Consider the following 22107-nt stretch of genomic DNA (forward strand, 5'->3'; position numbering starts at 1 on the left):
ACTGAAATCTATAGGTGATTAACAGAGCAGAAAAACTGAGGAAATATAACAGTTTTTTCTAGCTATGCTACCTTTTAAATCCAGGTATTAAACCTACACCTAAAACCATCATTATTTATAATGAAATCTATATCCCAGTATGATGTTGCTTTTATGCTATTTTCAATTCGAGATACTTACTGTATACATACAATCCAATAATAAGACACAATTAAAATTAAAACATTAATACCATAATTTTAATTAAAATTCATTATATTGATTATGTATCATCATTATATATAATTACATTCAAAATCATTCTCTACCCCATCAAAAACATTGGTAATTTGGGGCCTCCAACAGAACTAAAATCATACCCTTCTAAGTCCAGAAATTATCATAAGTTATTTCACTGATAAATCAATCAAAACACATTATTTCACTCTTCTTATAGTCAGCTGGCTGAGAATGGTTTCCGTTCTAATCATGTTTTATTATGATTATAATATCTTTTGAAAAATAAAATTGTCAAAGTTATCTTCTCGTATTCCTTCAATGACTATGATGCTCCATTTAACCAATTCTCACCACAGTATTACAGCAGGCCTATCATGCACTTTTTAGAGGCCTTCTATTCATTACAACTACCGTCTATAAATCCCTTAAATACAATTTCTATTTTTTTGCTTTCTGAAACTTAATCACTGATTTTCTACCAATCCTTAAAAACAGATTTTAGCTTTACCTAGAAAATTAGAAATGGTTCCCCAGTATGCTTAATACATATATTTAAATGAAAACACTTTTTTAAAGACACATTAAAAGAGTATCCTTTCAAATATTAAAAAAGAATTGTTATCTTTCTTTTTTAAATTAAAAAAAGAGCTGTTACTATAACTAAAATCTTTTATAAGCTCATTATTTTGACGAGTAGGAACAAAAAACTCAATTTTCTCTTATGGCAAAAATTCAATTTAAAAACTTAAAACAGTGCTTCTATGTGAAAACTTTAAGGGATATATTCAAAGTTACTGCTATTAAAACTAATATGTAGGGAGTTCCCATTGTGGCGCAGTGGTTAACGAATCCGACTAGGAACCATGAGGTTGCAGGTTCGATCCCTGGCCTTGCTCAGTGGGTTAAAGATCTGGCATTGCTGTGAGCTGTCGTGTAGGTCGCAGGTATGGCTCAGATCTGATGTTGCTGTGGCTGTGGTGTAAGCCAGCAGCTGTAGCTCTGATTGGATCCCTAGCCTGGGAACCCCCATATGCCGCAGGAGTGGCCCTAGAAAAAGGCAAAAAGACAAAAACAAAAACAAAAAAACAAACAACAACAAAAAACAAAATAAAATAAAAAAACCAAAACACTAATATGTAAATGGTTCATAGAACTTTAATGTAGGAAATCACGGAGTTCCCGTCATGGCGCAGTGGTTAAGAATCTGACTAGGAACCATGAGGTTGTGGGTTCGATCCCTGGCCTTGCTCAGTGGATTAAGGATCGGCCTTGCCGTGAGCTGTGGTGTAGGTCACAGACTCGGCTTAGATCCCGCATTGCTGTGGCTGTGGTACAGGCCAGCGGCTACAGCTCTGATTGGACCCCTAGCCGGGAACCTCCATATGCTGCGGGAGTGGCTCAAGAAAAGGCAAAAAGACAAAAAAAAAAAAAAAAGAACTGTAATGTAGGAAATCAATACAATCATTCTTATCATTAAAAGTAAACTGTGGGACTTCACCCTGTGATTTTTCACAGGCACAACAACTTCAAATGAAGGCAGAAAGGGTCTACAGAAATGTACTAAACTTCAAGAAATAGGAATTTGGTTTAATCACTAGTGATAATCTTACAGATAAACAAACTTGGAAATTATGTAAGATTTTAAATTAGCTCTATATTGAGACATGCTCAAAACATGATAGCACTGTTTTTTTTTTAAGAACAGTTATACTCAGTGAGACCAACAACCCAATTTGCTGACAGTATACTACCATCAAAGGACCTTTTGTGAGGAAACATAATTGTTCTCTATGGTGACCTAAAAAATCTAATTGTATTTCCTACAAATCTATAATCCCTTACTCAAGCCTGTCCCAGCACCCTTATGTTCTTAGGATAAGCAAAGTAGAGAGTCTAGAGTACTGAGAAATTTGGCTTTGGATTTTTCAGTTTTGTTTTGTTTTGTTTTGTTTTGTTTTTGGTGGGGAGGGGCTGCTGGCATGTGAAAGTTTTGGGGCCAAGGATCAAAGCCACACCACAGCAGTGACCCAGCCACTGCAATGATCACACAGGGTTCTTTACCCTCTCACTGGGCCACAAAGGAATTCCCTGGATTTTTTTCAGTTCTTAAGAAAAATTTTATTTTACGTCTTTTTGGTTCTTAAATTTGTTAACATCTTAATCCTAATAAAGTAGCTTAATTCTTTGGGTTTGCCTCCATTACCATTCTTAAAGATGCCCATTCTCTACTATCCACTTTGGTGACAGGAGCATGAAGTCTTTGTCAGATACTTTAACCATAATCAGTTATCCTGCAGTGTCAACTGTACTCTCTTTTATTCTACCAGTTTATAAGTATAGAATGAGACAAGTCCACACAACTCAGGGAATCTTTTATCATTCTTTTAATTAATGAAAATTTCAGAAATGTGGAACTATGATCACATAGTTGTGCCAGTCTCAGAGAACCTCCCTAGTAAAATGAAGTGAAACTAGAAGACTATGGAGACAATGAAAAACCTAGAGAAGGGGTATATAAGCAATTATTTTCAGCTTTCCAGGTCCTTGGAAAGCTCACCTCTCCACACTCCATGACTATGTTTCTGATCTTACATCTATTCATCTGGAAATTATCTCTGATATGAAGATCATGATTACAAATCAATTTCCCTGTGGAAGTTACACTGGTTATCTACATGTTGACACCACAGCCATTTATAAAAACAGCTTATCAATGTTGATAAAAAGTGAATTCACTAATTTAAGAGTTTATTCAAAACTTTAGAGATTACACCATCTGGTTCTGGTGATATATTTATTTTTGTCTATTTTGTTAATTAGGTCCAGAACATCCCATATATTTGTCACTGTCAATCTAATACTTTTGAATTGTTCCCCTAAAAAGATCATTTGGAAACAAAAATGATCCTAATATCTTCCTCATAAAAACTAAAATAAACTTAATTGAATCTTTCTACAATCTTCTTTTCCATATCTTTCTAAAAAGTATATACCATGTTCCTAAAGCAGTGTCACTATTTCACTCAACAGTTTCCTTGTGTTTATTAACACAAAATGCATTTAATAAAACATTTTCCTAAAAGATTGCTCAAAATGACATCTAATATGCTATTAACACATCACTCTATTAGATTCCTTCCTCTCATTCATTCATTTAACAAATATTTGGCTGTCTTCTATGTGGCAGGCTTTGTTCCATGAATTGTGAGACAGTTGTGAACAAAATAAAACTCTACCTTCACAAAGTTACATTATAATAGAAACAGCAAACAAAAAGCAAACAAATGTTTAATAACAGTTGTATTATCAAGAAAAAATGATCAGGATAAGAGTAGAGAATAAAGAGGGTAAGTAGTAGTCAATAAAGGTCTCTCTGAGAAGTTAACAGTTGAACTAGGAACTAAACGATGTAAAGGGAAGAAGTAATACAATTATGGGGGGGGCGGGAGCGGGGGACACGTCCCATGTAAAGGAAACAGCAAATGCAAAAAGCCCTGAGGCAGTAATCATGTCTGAGAAACAGCAAGAAAGCCAATGTAGCTGGTGCTGAGAAAGTAGTAGAAAACAGCTGAAAATGATGTCTTGTCAGGGGCCAAATCATTTAGACCTTTCTAAGACATAATAGGACTTTTCATTCTAAGGGCTGTACCTGTGGCACATGGGAGTTCCCAGGGTAGGGGTCGAATCAGAGCTTCAGCTGCCAACCTACGCCACAGCCACAGCTGTACCATATCCAAGCTGCCTTTGCGACCTACACTGCAGCTCATGGAAATACCGGATCCTTAACCCACCGAGAGGGGCCAGGGATAGAACTGCATCTTCATGTATACTAGTCAGGTTCCTTAACACTGAATCACAATGGAACTCCTGATTTTATTTTTAAGAAAAATGAAAAGCTGTTGAAGAGTTCTGAGCATGAATGGCAGATACAATTTAAATTTTAAAAGGATTCTTCTACCTATTATGAGATGAGACTCATAAGGGTGAGGTCTGAGTCAAAGCAGGGAAAACCAATAAAAGGCCCTAAAATAGTAGTCCAGGCAAGAGATGTGGTGGAAGAGACACAGTCAGATGTGGAATGTATTTTTAAGGGAGAGGCAACAGAACAGTCTTTATCTTCTAAAAGTCTCTGTGTTTCCTAAGGAATTAATCATGTTGTCATTCCTAATAAGAAAAAATGAAGCATAAAAAGTACTGGATTTGAGAATCAAAGATAAGAACATTAAACTTAGCTATGTCTCTTACCAACTGGGAGATCTAAAGATACCACTTATATTCTTTAGTCTCAGTAAAATAAAAATATTAACACTTTCCTTGACTTATTTGTAGGACTGTTATGAAGGTCAAATGAGACCTCTTTCAGATGAAGCTTTCTAAATTTTAATTTAACCAACTTGCTAGATTAGCAAAAACTCTCCATTCTCTATGTAAAACATAGATTGACACTAATGGTTCATTAAATGCTTGAAACCAGTAAACTCTCTAGCAATAATATTCACACTCTCCTGCTCCCAGACTAATTAAGTGTGGGACAGTTAACTACAGGGATGAACATAAAATATACCTAGAAAAAATATATACATAATACACATATGTATGTTCATCTATACTTTGTATATATGTCTGTGTATATGTACACTTAGTTTATACACGTGTATGATCTAGATGAATGTGTATACATATGTGTATATATATTTATCATCCAAAATGTATTTGCTTGTTTAAATATATATACCTCAATTGACACAAGTTTCCTTCAAAAGCATATATGTCATTCTACTTTAAACAAACTAAAACTGAAGGGTGCATATAATGAACTTAGGATGGTTTATGGATGAGAAGTCCACATGGAATTCTAATCATAGAATGAACACTCCACAAAAAGATACTGGTCCTTTACTGATAAGTAAACTGATGCATATTTACATGTCTTCAGTTAAAATGTCTAAGACATATGTCATTGTTAATTACTTTACACTTTACACCTCTTTTCAATTAACAAACCAACCATGTATATGCTACTTCATAAAGTATATCAAGCACGTACTATACTGGAGCTCAATATTGACTGTGCATCAGAATTTCCTGAGGGGCTTTTTAAAAAAATGCAAGTGCCTAGGTCCCATCCCTAGAAACTTTGATTCTCTAAGACTAGAGTGGAGCTACGAATCTTTCTTTTAGACCTGTCATGATAGGTAGTGAAGGCCCTAACAATCATAAGAAAATAAAATATAATTGTCTCTCAAAGAGTTCACAGTATAATAACAGTGACCAAAAAATCTTTTTCAATCCCAATAAGTTCTTAAATTCACACTTCAGCAGATGGTATAAGAAAACAGAGAAGTGATATCATGTGGTATTTGCCTTTTTCTGACTTACTTCACTCAGTACGAGTCTCTAGTTGCATCCATGTTGCTGCAAATGGCATAATTTTGTTCTTTTTATGGCTGAGTAGTATTTCATTGTGTATATATACCACATCTTCCTAACTCAATCACCATATATGATATCGCTTATATCTGGAATCGAATATATGGCACAAATGAACCTTTCCACAAAAAAGAAAATCATGGACTTGAAGAATAGACTTGTGGTTGCCTAGGGGGAGGGGGAGGGGGAGGGAGTGGGATGGATTGGGAGCTTGGGGTTAACAGATGCAAATTATTGCTTTTGGAATGGATTAGCAGTAAGATCCTGCTGTGTAGCACTGAGAACTATGTCTAGTCACTTAGAATGGAGCATGATAATGGGAGAAAAAAGAATGGATACATGTATGTGTATCTGGGTCACCATGCTGTACAGTAGGAAAAAATATGTATTGGGGAAATAATTTTAAAAAAAAGAAAACAGAGAAGATGGGGAGAAAAGCTAATTCTGCCTGGGGCAGGTAGATAAGGAAGGCAGTGGTAAGATCTGTTTTCTTGAAAACAGTGTCTGAACTATGAGGTAATGAAAGGTAACTGGAACTTTCCAATTATATTAAAGCTGGAAGAGATATTCTAGCAAGAAGTAATAGGCTAAAAAATAACACTGAAATATGAGAAAATACAGTGCTTTCAGGGAATGCAATATATTTAGGGTATCAAGGAAATGAGGATGGAAAGGTAAACAGGTACCCCTTCTGAAAGGAACTATATACAGATCAAGTTAAACAGTCTGAAGTTTAGTGTATATAGTCGTGATTTCATATTATGTTCATGGAATTCAAGTTCAGAAAAGGCAATTCATTATTTCACAAATATCTGAACAGTATGGGCATTCAAATGCATACATACTGAGCTTAGAAGAAACTGCCCTAAGTCAATGCATTAACCTATTTTTTGCTGACCTTGAAGCAAAATTTCTTCTACCATTTCTGCATTTTTCAACTTCTTAACAGATGCCACAGATTATAAAGATTATACTTTACCTTTTTAGGCTAGCAAATGTCCTACTACTTTTCTATGAATAAAACCATACAACAAAACTAAATATTAAGTTTTTTATTGGCTGAATGATTTATTATAATTTATTTTCTAACTGTACTCCAATAAAGCACCATATTTGTTTGTTTTAACAAATGTTATTTACTGGTGTTTCACCCAAGACTTTTGTTTGTAGATAATCACTGCTCTAGGGAAACCAATATAGAAATTTTAGCAGGAAAAATGATATAATTAACATAATTCAGAAAGAACCATTATTATAACAAAATGAATTGGAATAGGTAAAACAAGAGGTAAGAAAATCAATTACAAATTGTAGAACAAGCAAGAAAATATGACGGAATAAACAAGTACTAGAGATAGTGAAAAGGGAATAAATTGTAGAGATACTAAGGAAATAGAATAGACAGGAACCGATCACCAGTCAAATAACATAGAGGAAAATGGTTTCCAAAAGAGCAGATTCTAGATTTATACTTTAATTTTGTCCATGTTGAAAAAATAGAAGTACTCAGAATATACTCAAAACAGGATGTTCTTTGCACATTTAACCAGTGAGTCCAAACAAATTCCTCATTTGAGAAACAGTTTTAATATTGGAATTTCCTTAATCCATCTTTACATATTTTACTATAGTCTAGGTAACCTGAAGTCATATAACCACTTTTTTGGTCCACACCCATATAGAAGTTCCCAGGCCAAGTATCAAATCCAAGCTGCAGGCGCAACCTATGCTACAGCTGCAGCAACAATGGATCCTAAACCAACTGCACCTGGCCAGGGATTGAACCCATGCCTCAGCAGCAACCCAACGTCAGATCCTTAACCCAATGTACCACAGAAACAACTCCAAACTACTTTGGAAAATTAACTATATTCCTATCCAAAAATGTCACAGTACTTTCTTCATTTAGTGAAATTAATACTGTTAGTGTTCAACTCATATAGCTATCTATCCCATAATTTCTTTGAAAATTGTTACCTAATATTCTATACCCCACTGGTTACAGTCATTCCACCAAGAACATGGTGATTTTAAAACTTTGACAATAATATAAATATGTATTTCACTGCCTTTTCCAACTTAGACCTTGCCTTCACCTAATTGTCTTTTTTGATCTTCCCAAAAACCATCTTAGGTAAGGAGAGCAGAAATACGTATTACTATACTACAGATGAGAAAATCAAGTCAAAAGGCAGAACAATGGCTTATCAAATATTATATGGCTGGCAAGTGGCAGAGGTTTAAATAAAATGCAAATTTTGTTTCCTAGGCCAGTACTCTTCCTACCATGCCATCTGTTTTTGAAGTAGAACATATTTAACTTCTGCCACTCTGCATGACTACCTCTTGCCTGAATAAATAGGAAGGTGACTATATATCCCATTTTCCTCTCTTGCATTCACCCATTTCCCTGGAAATGTTTTGCTTTAAACCTTTCTCTACCAGCTTTTTAACCTCAATAGCCCAATGCCATTCTGTTTCAGAAGTTTATCTTTTCTATATCAATTTTACCTCTACTAAAACTTTCCTGCATTACTATCACATTTATGAACTGAGAGAATTTGGAAATTTTTTCACAATCTTGGAATGGTAATAGTAATATACATCAAAGATTGGAGAATTAGGGTATAATTCCCCTGCTTAGCAGTTCAAATTTGGCCTCCAGGATCCTTTCACATACTTGCCTCATGACCACTATTAAGCTCCTCCCTAATCTAACAAAATAACTATTATTTCAAAGTTAGGACAAAATTGCATACAACTTTGTGTATAAAATTGTACTGTATACAAACTTCACAAAGTAGATTAGGATTAAATCTGTTTAACATAATTCTAAATAAACTCATTTTTATGTAAACTAATTTATAATATTTTAATAATTATAATGTTTTTATACTGACACTACTGGGAACTGAGACTAAGGCAATAATTGAAACTTATCCCATTACACATAATTTGTTTGCTACAAAAATAATTTTATCAATTTCAAAAAAATTTATGTTGAAGTACTAAAAAATTTAACAAATTTCTGTGATTTCAAAAATTTACTATTTCTTCTCATGTATTTAAATACACTTACAAAATTATATTCATCTGCATCATATGAACAACTTGGTAACTTTTTTTTATTGCACATGACAGGTCAAAAGCACATTCCTAGACTGTCCTCCAAAAAAGGACAATAAAAATTATAAATCAGTTTATGTCAGAAAATATAGCAATATCTCTATATATTAACACAAAACTTGTTTTGTAAATTCTCATCTCTCCCCATGAGAAACTCTTTCTTTTGATTATTAGAATTTCAACATTAAAGTATAATTACCTAAAGTTTCTTCACTAAACCAGAACATAGGTTATTTTGAGTTTTTATAAGCATTACAAGTATTAAGCCCACAGTATTTGCTTATTAAGAAGTTAAGAATCTGTCATGTTTTTATTCAGAATTTTAAACAATGACATTAGATCTTTTTAAATGAATATATTCATCTGGCTGTTATCTACTTAATTCTAGCAACATCTTAATAGTTTAATCATTTTATACTGAACAGTGAAATAAAATTAGTTTCTCTGAATGACAGCATGGGATTAACCAGAATGATAATCCTCTCCTTCCATTTACTACTTATACAGAAATGTTACACTAAAAGGGTATTGGGCCTTATTATCTTGCAAATTCTACTGTTTACATTTGCTTATTTCCCTCCTAAACTACCATTGCTTTTTAAATTGATACTGAAGTTGATACCCAGAATATTTTTGTTAATTGAAACTGCATCAGACTCTCTAATACTAGTATCTCAACAATTACAGGTCCCTAGAGAGTGTGTTCTAATTCTTTCCTCACAGCGGTAAAAGAAATAATAAGATTTAAGCCAATTCAAAACTTACCTTACATATCTGGAAATAGTCTGAAGTCAGGGTTTCCTGAATCTCCTCTCTGAGAACCCCTGCAGTCCCTCCTGGATGCACCGAACCACTTCCAGCTCCACCACCACTGTTACTGCCACTGCTGCTACCACTGCCAGGGGAGGAGGCAGTTAAGCCATCCAAAACTTTTCGGAAATTAAATTTCTTCATTTTAAAAACTGTTGAGAATTTAAAGGAAAGGGTGACTTAACACAAGGAATTATACGTAGGTTTAAGTGTTTAGCTTTTCATCAGTCATGGCGCTAACCAGTCCTCCTTTCAGGAGCACTGGTTTTAAATGAGTAAAAAAAAGAAAAAGAAAAAAGAAAAAGCGCGCGGGGGGGGGGGGCGAAATCAGCCTTCATTTTGTCAAATTTAATTCTAAAAAGAATATCCTTCAAAAATAAAAATAAAACACAGTTCCAAAAGCAGCATTATTTCCTCCACATACCTCAAATTTTCAAGGGCTTTATCCCCAGCTGTAGCTACGCTTTATCAGCACTGGGGTAAAAATAAAAGGCAGTGTCATCATCGTCATTAGCATTATATCATCATTATTATACAACCAAGCCAGAGTCCAACAGATCAAGACTGTCTTTCTTTAAAGCGGGCTTTCCTCCTAAAGGTTGAGCTCAGAGTATTTTATTTTCAGAAAAATGGGGGCGGGGGGGGGTTATTTACTCTGCCACCACCTTCCGGGCTCTTTCCCATCATCTTCAAAGCTCCGTTTTTCTCAATAGGACATACAGGGGGTGGGGGACAGGCCTTTTGCCATTCCCCACCCGGAACAGCTCGGACCCCAAAGCTTCTGCGGGTGACCCACAGGAACAGCCAACAGGAGGGGCGAGCGGCGGCGCCAACTGCCTCGGCTTCTCTCTCTGCCTCCCCCTTCCCTCCCCACGTCTCTGGCCTCCCTCCCTCCTCTCCCTCCTAACCCCCCCCCCGCCCCGCTCTGCCCGCAGCCGCCGCCGCACTCGCCCGCCCGTCCGTCCGCTCTCCCCGCAGCACGGCGGCGGCTCTTGGGGGACATAAGGCAGTGGACGGCTGCGGCCCGCGTCCCTCCTCAGCCTGCTGGGCGAGCACTGCCACGGCTCCCCCGGTCCCTCCCCGGGCCGAGCGCCTAGGCGCGGAGCTCTTGCCCGCGGGCGCGCGAACACACAAACATCCTCACGCACACATTCGCGCGCCAGTCGGAGCACACACAAACACCCTCACGCGGGCGCTCACGCGCACAGACACACACAGGTGTGAGGGAGCCGCGGCTGGACGGCGGCGTCGGCGTCCCAGAGGGGTGACTATCCGACTCCCGACTTAGGCACCTTTCTCAGCCGCCAAGAGCCGCCAGCCAGCCCGGAAAGCTGAGGGTGCCGAGGGAGGCGGGCTCGCAGGCGTCGGTCTGGCCCGGCTCCGGCCGCTTCACCAGTCCCTCTGGTCCCCGCGCCCGGCGCTCTCCGAGGTCCTAACGGAGCAGACAGACACCACCGCAGGCTCCGCCTTCCCGCCGTGGGAGGCAAGCCCCGCCCCCGAACCGCCCCTCGCCCGCCCCGCCCCTCCTTCCCCGGCCGGCCGCTAGGGGCCTTGGAAAGGGGCGGAGAGCCCCGGGACGTCAAAGGGCGGGAGTAGTCTCCGCTCCAATCCTAGGTTCCGAAGGGCCAAGTTCCACGGTCGCAAGGCAAGGAAGAAATTTGGGGATAGGTCGAAGAAAGAGCCAATGAAAGGGGGAGGGGAAAATTTAGAAAGGTAGGTGAAGTATTTGATTGACAGCGGTATTGGCCAGTATGCTCCGGGGCCGTACTTTGGGGGCTGTAATTGGCGCTACCTGTTGAAGGACGCCGGTGTGAATCAATAGAATCCCAGGAAGCGTGCGAACTTGGGCGCCTAGAGTCTAAGGCTGACGGAAGGGTTTCTCTAGGTCTGACTCTGGACATCATTGTGAACTGTTTTGCCATTTATCACCTCTGAGCCTCTTCCCACTTTCCAGGTACATATACCGGGCTCTCCTCAGCCCCGATCTATTTGTTTAATGGTTTAACGGTCACATCTGCCAGATGGAATTGCATTTCAATACAGTTTTGAAGTATATAGCTTTCCGGATCCTAAGGAACGAATCATTCACCTTGTTCTAATACGTAGACTTCCCCCCAATTCATATATTCAAAAAAAAATCTTTAAGAAACATTTTTTCTCACTTGTAAACCATGTCAAGAATATATTTAAAGCTTTCTCTATGAGTCACAATAATCATTTTGAAAGATGCACTATTCGGTGCAGGGTTTTTTGTTTTTTTGTTTTTTTTTAACAGGATCAGGATGAGAAGATGTGGTTCTGAGCCCTGACTTGCTACTGAATTGGATGAATTTTGGACTTCGATTTATCTGTGAAAATGTAAGGCAGCTCAGGGGACCATACCCAGCTGTAGACGTCAGTGCAACGGAGCTCATAAATAATCATCCCATATATTTACATTTAAGATAACCTCTAATCTTCTTTTTCTTTCTTTTTTCCCTTGGTTTTTTTGTTTCTTTTACTTTTTTTTTTTTTTTTTTTCAAGAAAAAGATGGAAGAGATGAGGGCGTGGAAGGAGAGACCTGGAAGTGGAATGAATTATCCAAGGTCACATAGCAAGGAAATGGCAGAGAGGTAATAGAGCCCGGTTTTTGGATCAATGCCCATCTTCTCTTTTTCACATTATTAGTACTATTTTACTCCTTTGGAGACCTTGGGAAGATCCCCAGTACTGCCTGGTAGTTTCTCATTGCCACAACTAGATGGTAACACTCTTGAAGTCAGACATGTTATTGTATATTTCTCCTATCTTATTCAGTACCTGACACTATGTTTCACATATAAGAGGAGCTTAAAAGTTTTGGAACAATTGGTTTATTTACATTTATTTATTTATTTATTTGGCTATGTCCTCTGCATGTGGAAGTTCCTGGGGCAGAGATCAAACCTGAGCCACAGCTGTGACAATGCTGGGTCCTTAACTGCTAGGCCACCAGGGGGCTCAACAATAGGTTAGTTAATAATTATTAGTAAAAAATTTAGAAAATGGTACCCAGTTATATCTAGCTTTGGAGGGGTATAAATAGGAGTGAAACAAATGCCATGCCTGATGTAAACAAGATTTTGGTAGGGTTCCAAATTCAGTATAGGATCCTAACATTATGTATCTGTCTTTACTCTGCTATTTCACTTTTTCTTTTCTTCTTCCTAGCCAATTTCACCTCTAAGCATGGGTGCCTATTGAGGCTAAAGAGTTTGTTTTCCTCTTTTTTTACGTCAACTTTTCTTTGAAAAAGGGATGGGAGCAGGATTGCTCTAACTCTATGAGAAGTAGACATTGTCTACAGTAATGGATTTAGGTATCCTCCTTTCCTTCATCAGAAAATCTTTTGGCAAATCCTTAATTTTCAAATAAAGGAAAACGAGCCTATAGCCAATGATGGTTTGGCCTTTTGACGAGAATGAAGAAACAAGATATTCCAGTTCAGCAAAGTGAAATGTAATGTTTGCAAGAAAACCCTTTAAACCACTTGTCACTAACACTGTACTGAATACCAAACTAGGCAGTGGTTTTATTCCAAAAATTATGGGAAAACTGAGAATGAAAAAACACACAAAACAGATTGACAAGGACTCTGCTTGAAGACCTGGAGGGAATTCATTGGCCTTCTTGTGTTAAAAAGAGGTGACAGAGTAGATATCCCTTCAGATGGGACAATAAATAGGAAAGGGAAGTGGAAGAAAATTCATCAGAACATATAAATGTTTCCAAACAAATATTAGAAGCCTGAAAATATGATTAGAATGGAGAGACTGTGAACTCGGAGGCTATATTAAATATCCTTCTTCCTCCATTGTATATAAAAAGCACTGCATAATATATATAGTGAATTTTATTTTGAATAAATAACAGCAAGTAAAAATGTTCACATAATTGCTGTCCACATTGTGGACAAAGGATATTGTGATGCCAATTTACAAACTGAGCAAAGGATAGAAATGAGCAGGAGATAGGGTGCATTATGTATACGAGGAGATGGCATAAACATTTATAGCCTAAAAATACTACTAGATGAGAGAAGCACATTGAAATATCTACAGAAGCAAATTCCATCTTAAATTAATTAAAGATAAATAAGATGTTATTCTATTAACTGTTGACTGAAAAAAAAATGTGCAGTGTAAGAGTTGTGAGTTAAGTTTTATTTGGGGCAAAATGAGGATTATAGCCCAGGAGGCTGTGCTTCAGAGAGCTCTGAGAAACTGCTCCAAAGAGGTAGGGGAGAAAAGTCAGTATATATATGATTTTGGTGAAAGGGGAGGTACATGCAATCAAGCGCACATTTTGCAGAAGATTGCTGCTAGTCTTGTGAAGGTTCTTGCTGGTCACAAAGAGCAAATGTCACCATGAAGGATTTTCGTGCTTTTCCAGATAAGAGGAGATACAAGATTTGGGCTCATAAAATCTTCTCCTGAAAATATCTATCAAAAGACTTGTTCTTCTAGTTTTCCCAGAGCACAGAGTGCCTCACTCCTGATCTCCACCCTGAATTCTTTCAGGGGGTGTTGAAGGTCAGCAGCTACAGTGGCTCATGATTTAATCCTTGTAGAGGTATATGGCAAGTGCCAGTCTCCAGTTGGCAAAACCATCTGGTAAAGGGAATGATACAGGACTATGAAATATGCTTTATAAATACTCAAGGGAACTTTGGAACTGAGTCCAATAATAAAATTGTAGAGCTTTGTTCACTCAACCACAAATTAGAAGAATTTGTACTTCATGGAGAGGAGTTTCTGATAAGCTATGATGTCTTCCTAAAATAACAAGTTTGAAAACTACGAGAAAGAAAAATATCCTAAGCTTGGCCCTTGGAGCAAAATTATCAAATCATTTAAACAAATCTAATACATTGGAAAGATTTTTAGGATATATGTTTAAAATACATTGCAACTCACTTTATGGGTTTGTGATCTTGGCTCCAAGCCAGAAATGAAACTAACAGCTGCTGCTTTTCCACACCCCCAAAGTAATCAAATAATTGTAGAAAAACGTATGTGTGTGGCACTTCACACAGAGAAGATTTACTAAACTGCCTAGGCTTGGAGAAAACTAGGCCAAATTGACAAAACACACATAAATGATTCATCACGTATAAAGATAATAAGGTCTATTAGTTATTTAGCACCTGTATGCCAGACAATAAACTATGAACAAACATCTTTTTCAACTTAATCCTTATCCTAACTCCATGAGATAGATATTGCCCCCATTTTACAGGTAAGGAAATTTGAGACTTAAAAACATTTGAGAAATTCACCCAATCACTTAGGTTGATAACCCAGGCTTCAAATATAAGGCTAATTTCTGAGATCATGCTCTTAATCACTGCCCTATTACTAATTAGAGAATTAAATACGAATTGGAACAAGAAAAAGTTGGGGGTCAGTTCCTCTGAAAGGTGGATATATATATATATTAGTGTGCCAGGGCTGCCGTAACAAAATACTACAAACTGTGGCTCAAACAATAGAAACTAATTATCACACAATTCTAGAGGCAGGTTTGATTTCCTCTGAGGCCTCTCTCCTTCGCTTGTATATGACTTCCTTCTTACTCTGTCTTCACATGGTCTTTCTTCTGCGGTGTGCATCCCTGGTGTCTCAGTGTGTCCAAATTTCCTTTTATAGGGACATCAGTCGGATTAGATTAAGGCCCACCCTAATGGCCTCATTTTAACTTAATCTCTTAAAGGCACTTTCTTCAAATACAGTCATATTCTGAGGTACCAGATGTTATGGCCTCAATATGTGAATTTATAGGTAGTGGGGATACAATTCAGCCCATACTAATATGACAATCACATTCCAAGTTCTTTGAGGAAAGCATCTTCTTTGACCTGGAACTATGTAAACAATTTTACATTTAGTTTCTCATTTAAATCTAAGAATAGTCATGTATGGTAGCTATTGGCAACTCTATGGGTGAGAAAAAGGAAGCAAAGAAGGGTTAAGTAGTGTGCCCAATATTATACATTTAGTAGTTGTGAAATAGGAGTTTGGACTCCTATAATTCATATTCCAAAGCTCTTTCCTCATGAGAAAAAGTAGCTTTCTCCAAAGGTAGCTTTCTTTGCAGAAAGAAAAGAAATCCCATTATATGGGTATTTGATATCAGAAAAGGAAATTATTACCATATATAAATATTAGGATAAATGGACAGAATAGGAGAAAAAAAGGGAAACTATATATGCCGAGTTTGGATACTAGACCTAGAAAGACATTTGAGAGTTGAAGGGAGTGAGAACTAGCAGCAGAGAATATTTTGAATGGCGAGCTAATAGAAGGTTCTTATTTCACAAGAAATCGGGATAATTTGAAATATATTAAGAGTCCCAGTGGAGTATCCCACCAAAAATAGAAGAAAAGCAGTTATTCAATAACTGATTAGACATTGCTAAGAGAGGCTGTGGTCTCAGGAATGTCATAACAGCTGGAAAAGGAAACTGGGTGGAGGGAGGGTGATGACATGATTATGAGGCTGACAATTATTTACATTAGCAAATGTGAACATTTACAATCTGCTTACTTGAGATACTGGATTTTGAACTGAGCAACCTAATTTATCACCCATTTCTGACTGCTCAATCAAGTTATAGCACCATTCTTTAGTATTTGCCAGTCTAGGAGTTAGAATTTCATTAAGAGGACACAGTTGGAAAACAGGTTCCACCTATAGCCTTTATGGCAAAATTTTCAAAAGGATTTCCTTCCTAAATTGTCATCTTTTTTCTGACACTATTATACATCCTTTAGGAGAGATACTGATTGATAATTGTCAGGTTTCTGTCATATGGTAGGAAGTATCAACCAGCATAAAAATCCCTTATCCAGCCTACTCCAATCCCACAAAGGGAGAAACCATAGGGTTAATTAAATAATGTTATAGTTCTCATGGGTTTTAGATAAACAGGCAGGGTCATTAGAATAGACCCAAAACATACAAAGTATTGCTCAGCACATAATCAATGACAGAATTGCAAACAGAATTCATGCCTTCTAGTACAAAACACAAATATTTGCCATTAAGCACGTAATTCAAATCAGCTCTTTGCACATCTTTAAAAATAGATTTTCACACATCCATCCATCACATTGGAATGTGGTAAGAGGGAATTAGGGTTGGAAGATAAGACTAAGTTTTCTAATTGAAGCACTAACAAGTCCTCAGCCTCCAATTTTTGATATATATATATATATGTGTATATATACACATATATATATATAAGAAACGAATGAGAGTATGTATGTAAGTGATTTGTAGACTGCAAACCATTATACAAATAATTTATTATTTTTTAATTATTTTCATTGTACTTTTGTTTTAGTGAAATGGTTTATAGAAACTTAAGAGTTAAGTGTATTTTCCCATTATTATTAATATAAAAGTCCCTTGCATCTGTGAATTGACTGTTACTGAAATTAAAGGGTTTGGACTAGATGACTTTTTTTTTTGGTCTTTTTAGGGCCACACCCGTGGCACATGGAGGTTCCCAGGCTCCGGGTCCAATCAGAGCTGTTGCTGCCGGCCTACACCACAGTCACAGCAACAGGGGATCTGAGCAGCGTCCACAACCTACACCACAGCTCACGGCAACGCCAGATCCTCAACCCACTGAAGATGACCTTTAAGGTCCTTTCCAATCCAGAATTCTGTCTTTATATGATTTATTTAGTCCAGGTTCATTGCATTCTCTTCCTAAATACTACAAAGCCTCATTGAAAAGGTAATTTAAATGATATCCATGTTAAGTACTAGCCAACAGAAATGAACTGCAGCCTATACTAGGCAAAAAACACACAGATCCTAAAAAGTATGTCTATCAATTAGAGATACCTGGAGGTCACATTTTTATTAATATTTCTATTTATATACATGTGCATGTATATCTGATTATAAAAGTAAGATGTGCTTAGTATAGAAACTTTATAAAATCTAGACATTTATTTCTAGTCCTTTTGGGGACATTTTTAAACAAATTGGAAGTGTCCGATATATACTTTTTTTTTTTTTTTTTTTAGGGCCTCACCTGTGGCATGTGGAAGTTCCCAGACTAGGGGTCAAATCAGAGCTGCAGCTGCTGGCCACAGCCACGCCAGATCCAAGCTGAGTCTGTAACCTGCACCAGAGCTCATGGCAATGCCAGATCCTTAACCCACTGAGCGAGGCCAGGGATCAAACTCACATCCTTATGGATTCTAGTCGGGTTCATAACCCACTAAGCCACAACAGGAACCCCCCAGTATATACCATTTTGATTTTTGTTTATTTTGACTAAACATTTGTTGTGAACTAAACATTTTGTGTTATGCATTTCATTAAATAGCCTTCAGAAATACCATTTTTTTAAATAGTTATTTCCCTAATACAATTTTTTTCTATTGTTCAGTATGGTGACCCAGTTACACATACATGTACACATTCTATTTTTGCACATTATCATGCTCCATCATAGAAATACCATTTTTAATGTCAACACATATATTCAATCATACAGATATTCACACAATGTATTTAATCATTTCCATATTTTTGAATATTTTCTTTATTCCCAATTTTACACTACTATAAATAATAATGGAGAGAACATTTTTATACTAGATCTTTGTCAAAGTTTCAGATTTTTTTTTCATAAATGTCCTTTGTATATTAAAAGTTTGCATGATATTAATTCCTCAGACAGGAACTCTTCAGTCAGATTTTTTAGGAGATATTACTATGTCAAAATAATATGTCTTCATACTTAGTTCCACACTTTATTTTTAAAATGTTGCATCAGTTTATACGTTCTTTATGAACTTAAGTCCCTGTGGAGAACTCATATTACAATGAACCTGTTTATAAAGTGATATCCCATATCACCTATATTGACTTTTTTGGTTTAGGTTTTTAAAAAATTCATAGAGTTTTAAAATTTTAAGAATTGTGAGTTCCTGTTGTGGCTCAGCATGTTAAGGACCCGACATTGTCTCTGTGAGGATGCAAGTTCGATCCCTGGCCTCTCTCAGTGGGTTAAGGATCCTGCATTGCCACAAGTGCAGCATAGGTCACAGATACGGCTCAGATCCGGTGTTGCTATGGTTGTGGCATTGGCCTCGGCCTCAGCTGCAGGTCCGATTTGACCCCTGGCCCAGGAACTTTCATATGCCACAGGTGTGGCCATAAAAGGAAAAAAAAATAAAATTATAAAAATTGGTAAGCATAATCAAATGAACAGAGCAGGAAAACATGACAAAGTAAAGCATATAAGTTCAATACTGCTTATAATTTTAGTTTGGGGGAGAAAATATATAAGTTTTCATAAAACTTTAAAGTTAGAAAGAAACCAATAATTCACATGCCTGATTTTTAAATTTAGAAGTAATAACACAACTTCCATTCAATTATATCAACAAATTAAAATTATAATTTTGTCATATGCTATTGTCATTTGAGGAGAAAAGTGAGAAGCATGGTGAGAGCTTAAAGGATAAAGAATATAGATAGACACACAGAATCATAATTTCATAGGAAAACAACCAAATTTTAAAATAATATTTAAGACTTTTTTAAAAAAGGTTTTTGCCGCTATAAACTTAACAGAGATATGAACCCTTGAAATTTATTATACAAACCAAACAGGAGAAAAGATAGAGACCACACACCATAGATTCTCTGACTCTAATGTAGATGAGAAAAACTACAAAGTGTTGACAGTCTTTCCTGAGTTCGGAATATGGAGACGGTGGAAACAGTTTCTTTTATAACCTACCCCTCTTCTTTCCTGAAACTTTGATTCACTATGACTTGTGATGCTTGTACCATTTTAAATGGGAAATAAGCATTTGTTTTTGTGTCAGCAATCAAAAAATGTAATAATGCAATTAATTTTTTATAATGGCTAACAAAGGGTTAAGATAAGATGTTGTAAATGTTCATATTAGTTATTAGCTCTGCTAAAATTGGCACACTGGAGTTTTAGAGAATGAGCCAGAGTGCCAGCATGACTTTGCTTTACCAAAACAAAGTTCCACAAAAAAGTCATGAGATAGGAGAAGGATGAGTGACTTCTTGTCTTCCCAGTTGCAGACTGGAAAACAAGAGAAAACTCTTTAAGTGGATCCTCTCTGGCCCTGCAGGATAAGCTTTCCCTTTTAGTCAGCTACTTGGCTAGCTTGGGCTGACAAAAAGTTGTTCTTTTCTTAACCTTTGCCAAGCAGAGGAACTGTATGCGCATTTTTTTCAGTAACATCCAGAGTGATTTATAGCTTCTAGCTCTCCTCGGTTAGAAAAACAAATTTTCTTTCCCTGCCTCACTTCTTTCTCCCCAGTATTCCCACTCTGTATTATCTTCAGCCATAATCCCTTATTTAATGCAAATATTACTTTGTTTTACATAGTTTTCCAGACACATCTTTGTCCATCTAATGTGTTTTAATTGTGGAGACCAAATTTCTGGGATAGTTTCTATTTAAAACATTCTATACCATTGTTCTCATGAACCATTAAAACCACTTCAAAAACCTTCCAGTATTCAGCAAATACCACTGTTTTCCATGATGTCATTTTTAAATTTGAGTGGCAAAGCCTGCGGGGGAAGAGGATTCACAATAATATATCTTAAGAGCAGAAACTCCTATTTCAGACAAACCTCAGTCTGCTACTTATTCAGCATATGACCTTGGACAAATTATTTAACTTTTCTGTGTTTCAGTTTTCTTTTCTATAAAAGGAAGATAAAATTACTCATCTCATAGGATGGTTGTAAAGATTAAGTGAGAGAACTCATTCTGGCACTCAACACACTACCTGGCCCCTGGGAAACCCTCTATATATGTTAGCTATTATTTTCTTCAGCACCAGAAGTCTCACATGAATATGTGAATTCTTTTAATCAATATAAAAGAATTAAAAGAAAAAAATTTAATTTTACTGATAAAGTAAAAGACCTTAGCACGAAAACTATTAAAGTGCTGTTTGTTATGATTTGGACCTTGGAAAGTAGGCAGCTGGTTATTTGTAGGTTAATAATTAACTAGTCCTTTAGAAAGGAAATCTTAGAAGCTATAAGCTTGGCTGGATGCAGTCTGAAAGGCCCAGAATGGTAAATCTTGGAAAATGGGCAATTAACTTAGTCGTATTATCTTTTTAAATAAACATTGTGTCCTTTGGTCACACATTAATGAGAACTTGCTAGTGAAATGTGACAAAGGAAAACGTATCTAAGATAAAAGATGGCTGAATATGTTTAAAGATTTTAAACAAGGAAACATTATTACTCCAAATAGAAAGAAAATGCACAAACTCATTCTCTCTTTGTCCAAACTCTGGATGAAGAAGAGTTGTTACTGTTATTGTTTACTTGCTTACCCTTTGTTGTTGTTTTGTGTTTTTTGTTTTTTACTCATTAACAACTTTTGGAAATTGGAATAACCATTGACAGCCATTGGTTATTGTAAAAATCTTTCCTAATAGTCCGCATGAAGTACTCAGAGACTAGCCAAGAAATGCTGGAAAAAAACTGGAAAGAATAAACAATTATTAAGCAAGCTGAGTTCTTTAAGTGTGCGAGGAATAATGTGCTATCATTTCAACAGTAGATAATGAAAATGAAATGCAAATGACATTAACTAATATATGTCTCAGTTGAATTTTTAAATTTCTCTTCATGTAATTGTGTGCTTTTTAAATGAAAGTTATACATTATAGGTATAATAAAATGTTCAAATTTTATATCACTATAAGACTTCTGGTGTAAATATGTTTACAAATGAGAAAAAATAAACCTTTTGTAAGAATATGTGCCCTGATTTATAAATTTTAAAGTGTGGTTACCATATTTATAATTCATCTACTCTTTCAGAGATTTCCACAGTCCAAGAAAGGAAGAAAGCTAAAGGAATCAAGAATAGTAGCTTTAAAAGCATATGTTCCAAAGGATGTGAGAAACAAAGCAGATGATGAGGATGGAGTTTAATTCCCCTTATGTATACCAGGCCCACTGAAGGCCTTAGCCCTTGATAGTACTGGATGAGAAAAGAAAAAAATACCAAGAATAGATATGAGTCAGTTTTTTAATCTGTACAATGGCTTACAAACATCCATTTTTTTGGTCTGTTTTGTTCATAGTTATATTCTTGGCACTGACAGTAGTGTCTGGCACATGGTAAGTGTTCAAAAAATATTTACTGGACAAATTAATACTAATATATGATATTCATGCTCCATGCTAGAATTTCAGGGCCTGTATTTTTTGAAAATTAAGTCGCAAGTTAGATAAAATTCTTTCCTTAGTCTAACAAGTATGTATTTCATGCCTATTTTGTGCTAGGTAGAATGCTAGATGTTATAGGGGACAAAAGAAAGAAATGAGAAAGAGTGATACTGACTTGAAAGGCTTACAATAATTGAGTATGGGGGTGACAGACATGCAAACAATTAATTATAAACACTGTTATGAGAGTAATGTGAATAGTATAAGCAGAGCCCTGTGATTGCATTGAAAG

The 22107-nt window shown here is 36.4% G+C and overlaps 1 protein-coding gene across 18 annotated transcripts in view; it reads right to left on the minus strand.

Moving 5' to 3' along the window:
* Nucleotides 1-22107, minus strand: part of STXBP5L (syntaxin binding protein 5 like) — a 374297-nt gene that overhangs the window by 317457 nt on the left and 34733 nt on the right. For 11 of the 18 annotated variants that reach the window (XM_021070284.1, XM_021070302.1, XM_021070300.1 and 8 more), the window contains exons 1-2: nucleotides 10878-11074; nucleotides 9541-9737 (exon numbers count right to left, since the gene is read on the minus strand). In XM_021070284.1, coding sequence (XP_020925943.1) covers nucleotides 9541-9729 — 189 coding nt within the window. In that variant the 5' untranslated portion in view covers nucleotides 9730-9737; nucleotides 10878-11074. Of the gene's footprint in view, nucleotides 1-9540; nucleotides 9738-10009; nucleotides 10463-10801; nucleotides 11084-22107 lie in introns of those variants that run through there. The other 7 variants (XM_021070286.1, XM_021070297.1, XM_021070292.1 and 4 more) reach the window with 7 other exon arrangements.

This window comes from Sus scrofa, chromosome 13, assembly GCF_000003025.6.
Source record: "Sus scrofa isolate TJ Tabasco breed Duroc chromosome 13, Sscrofa11.1, whole genome shotgun sequence".
Taxonomy (NCBI): Eukaryota; Metazoa; Chordata; class Mammalia; order Artiodactyla; family Suidae; genus Sus; species Sus scrofa.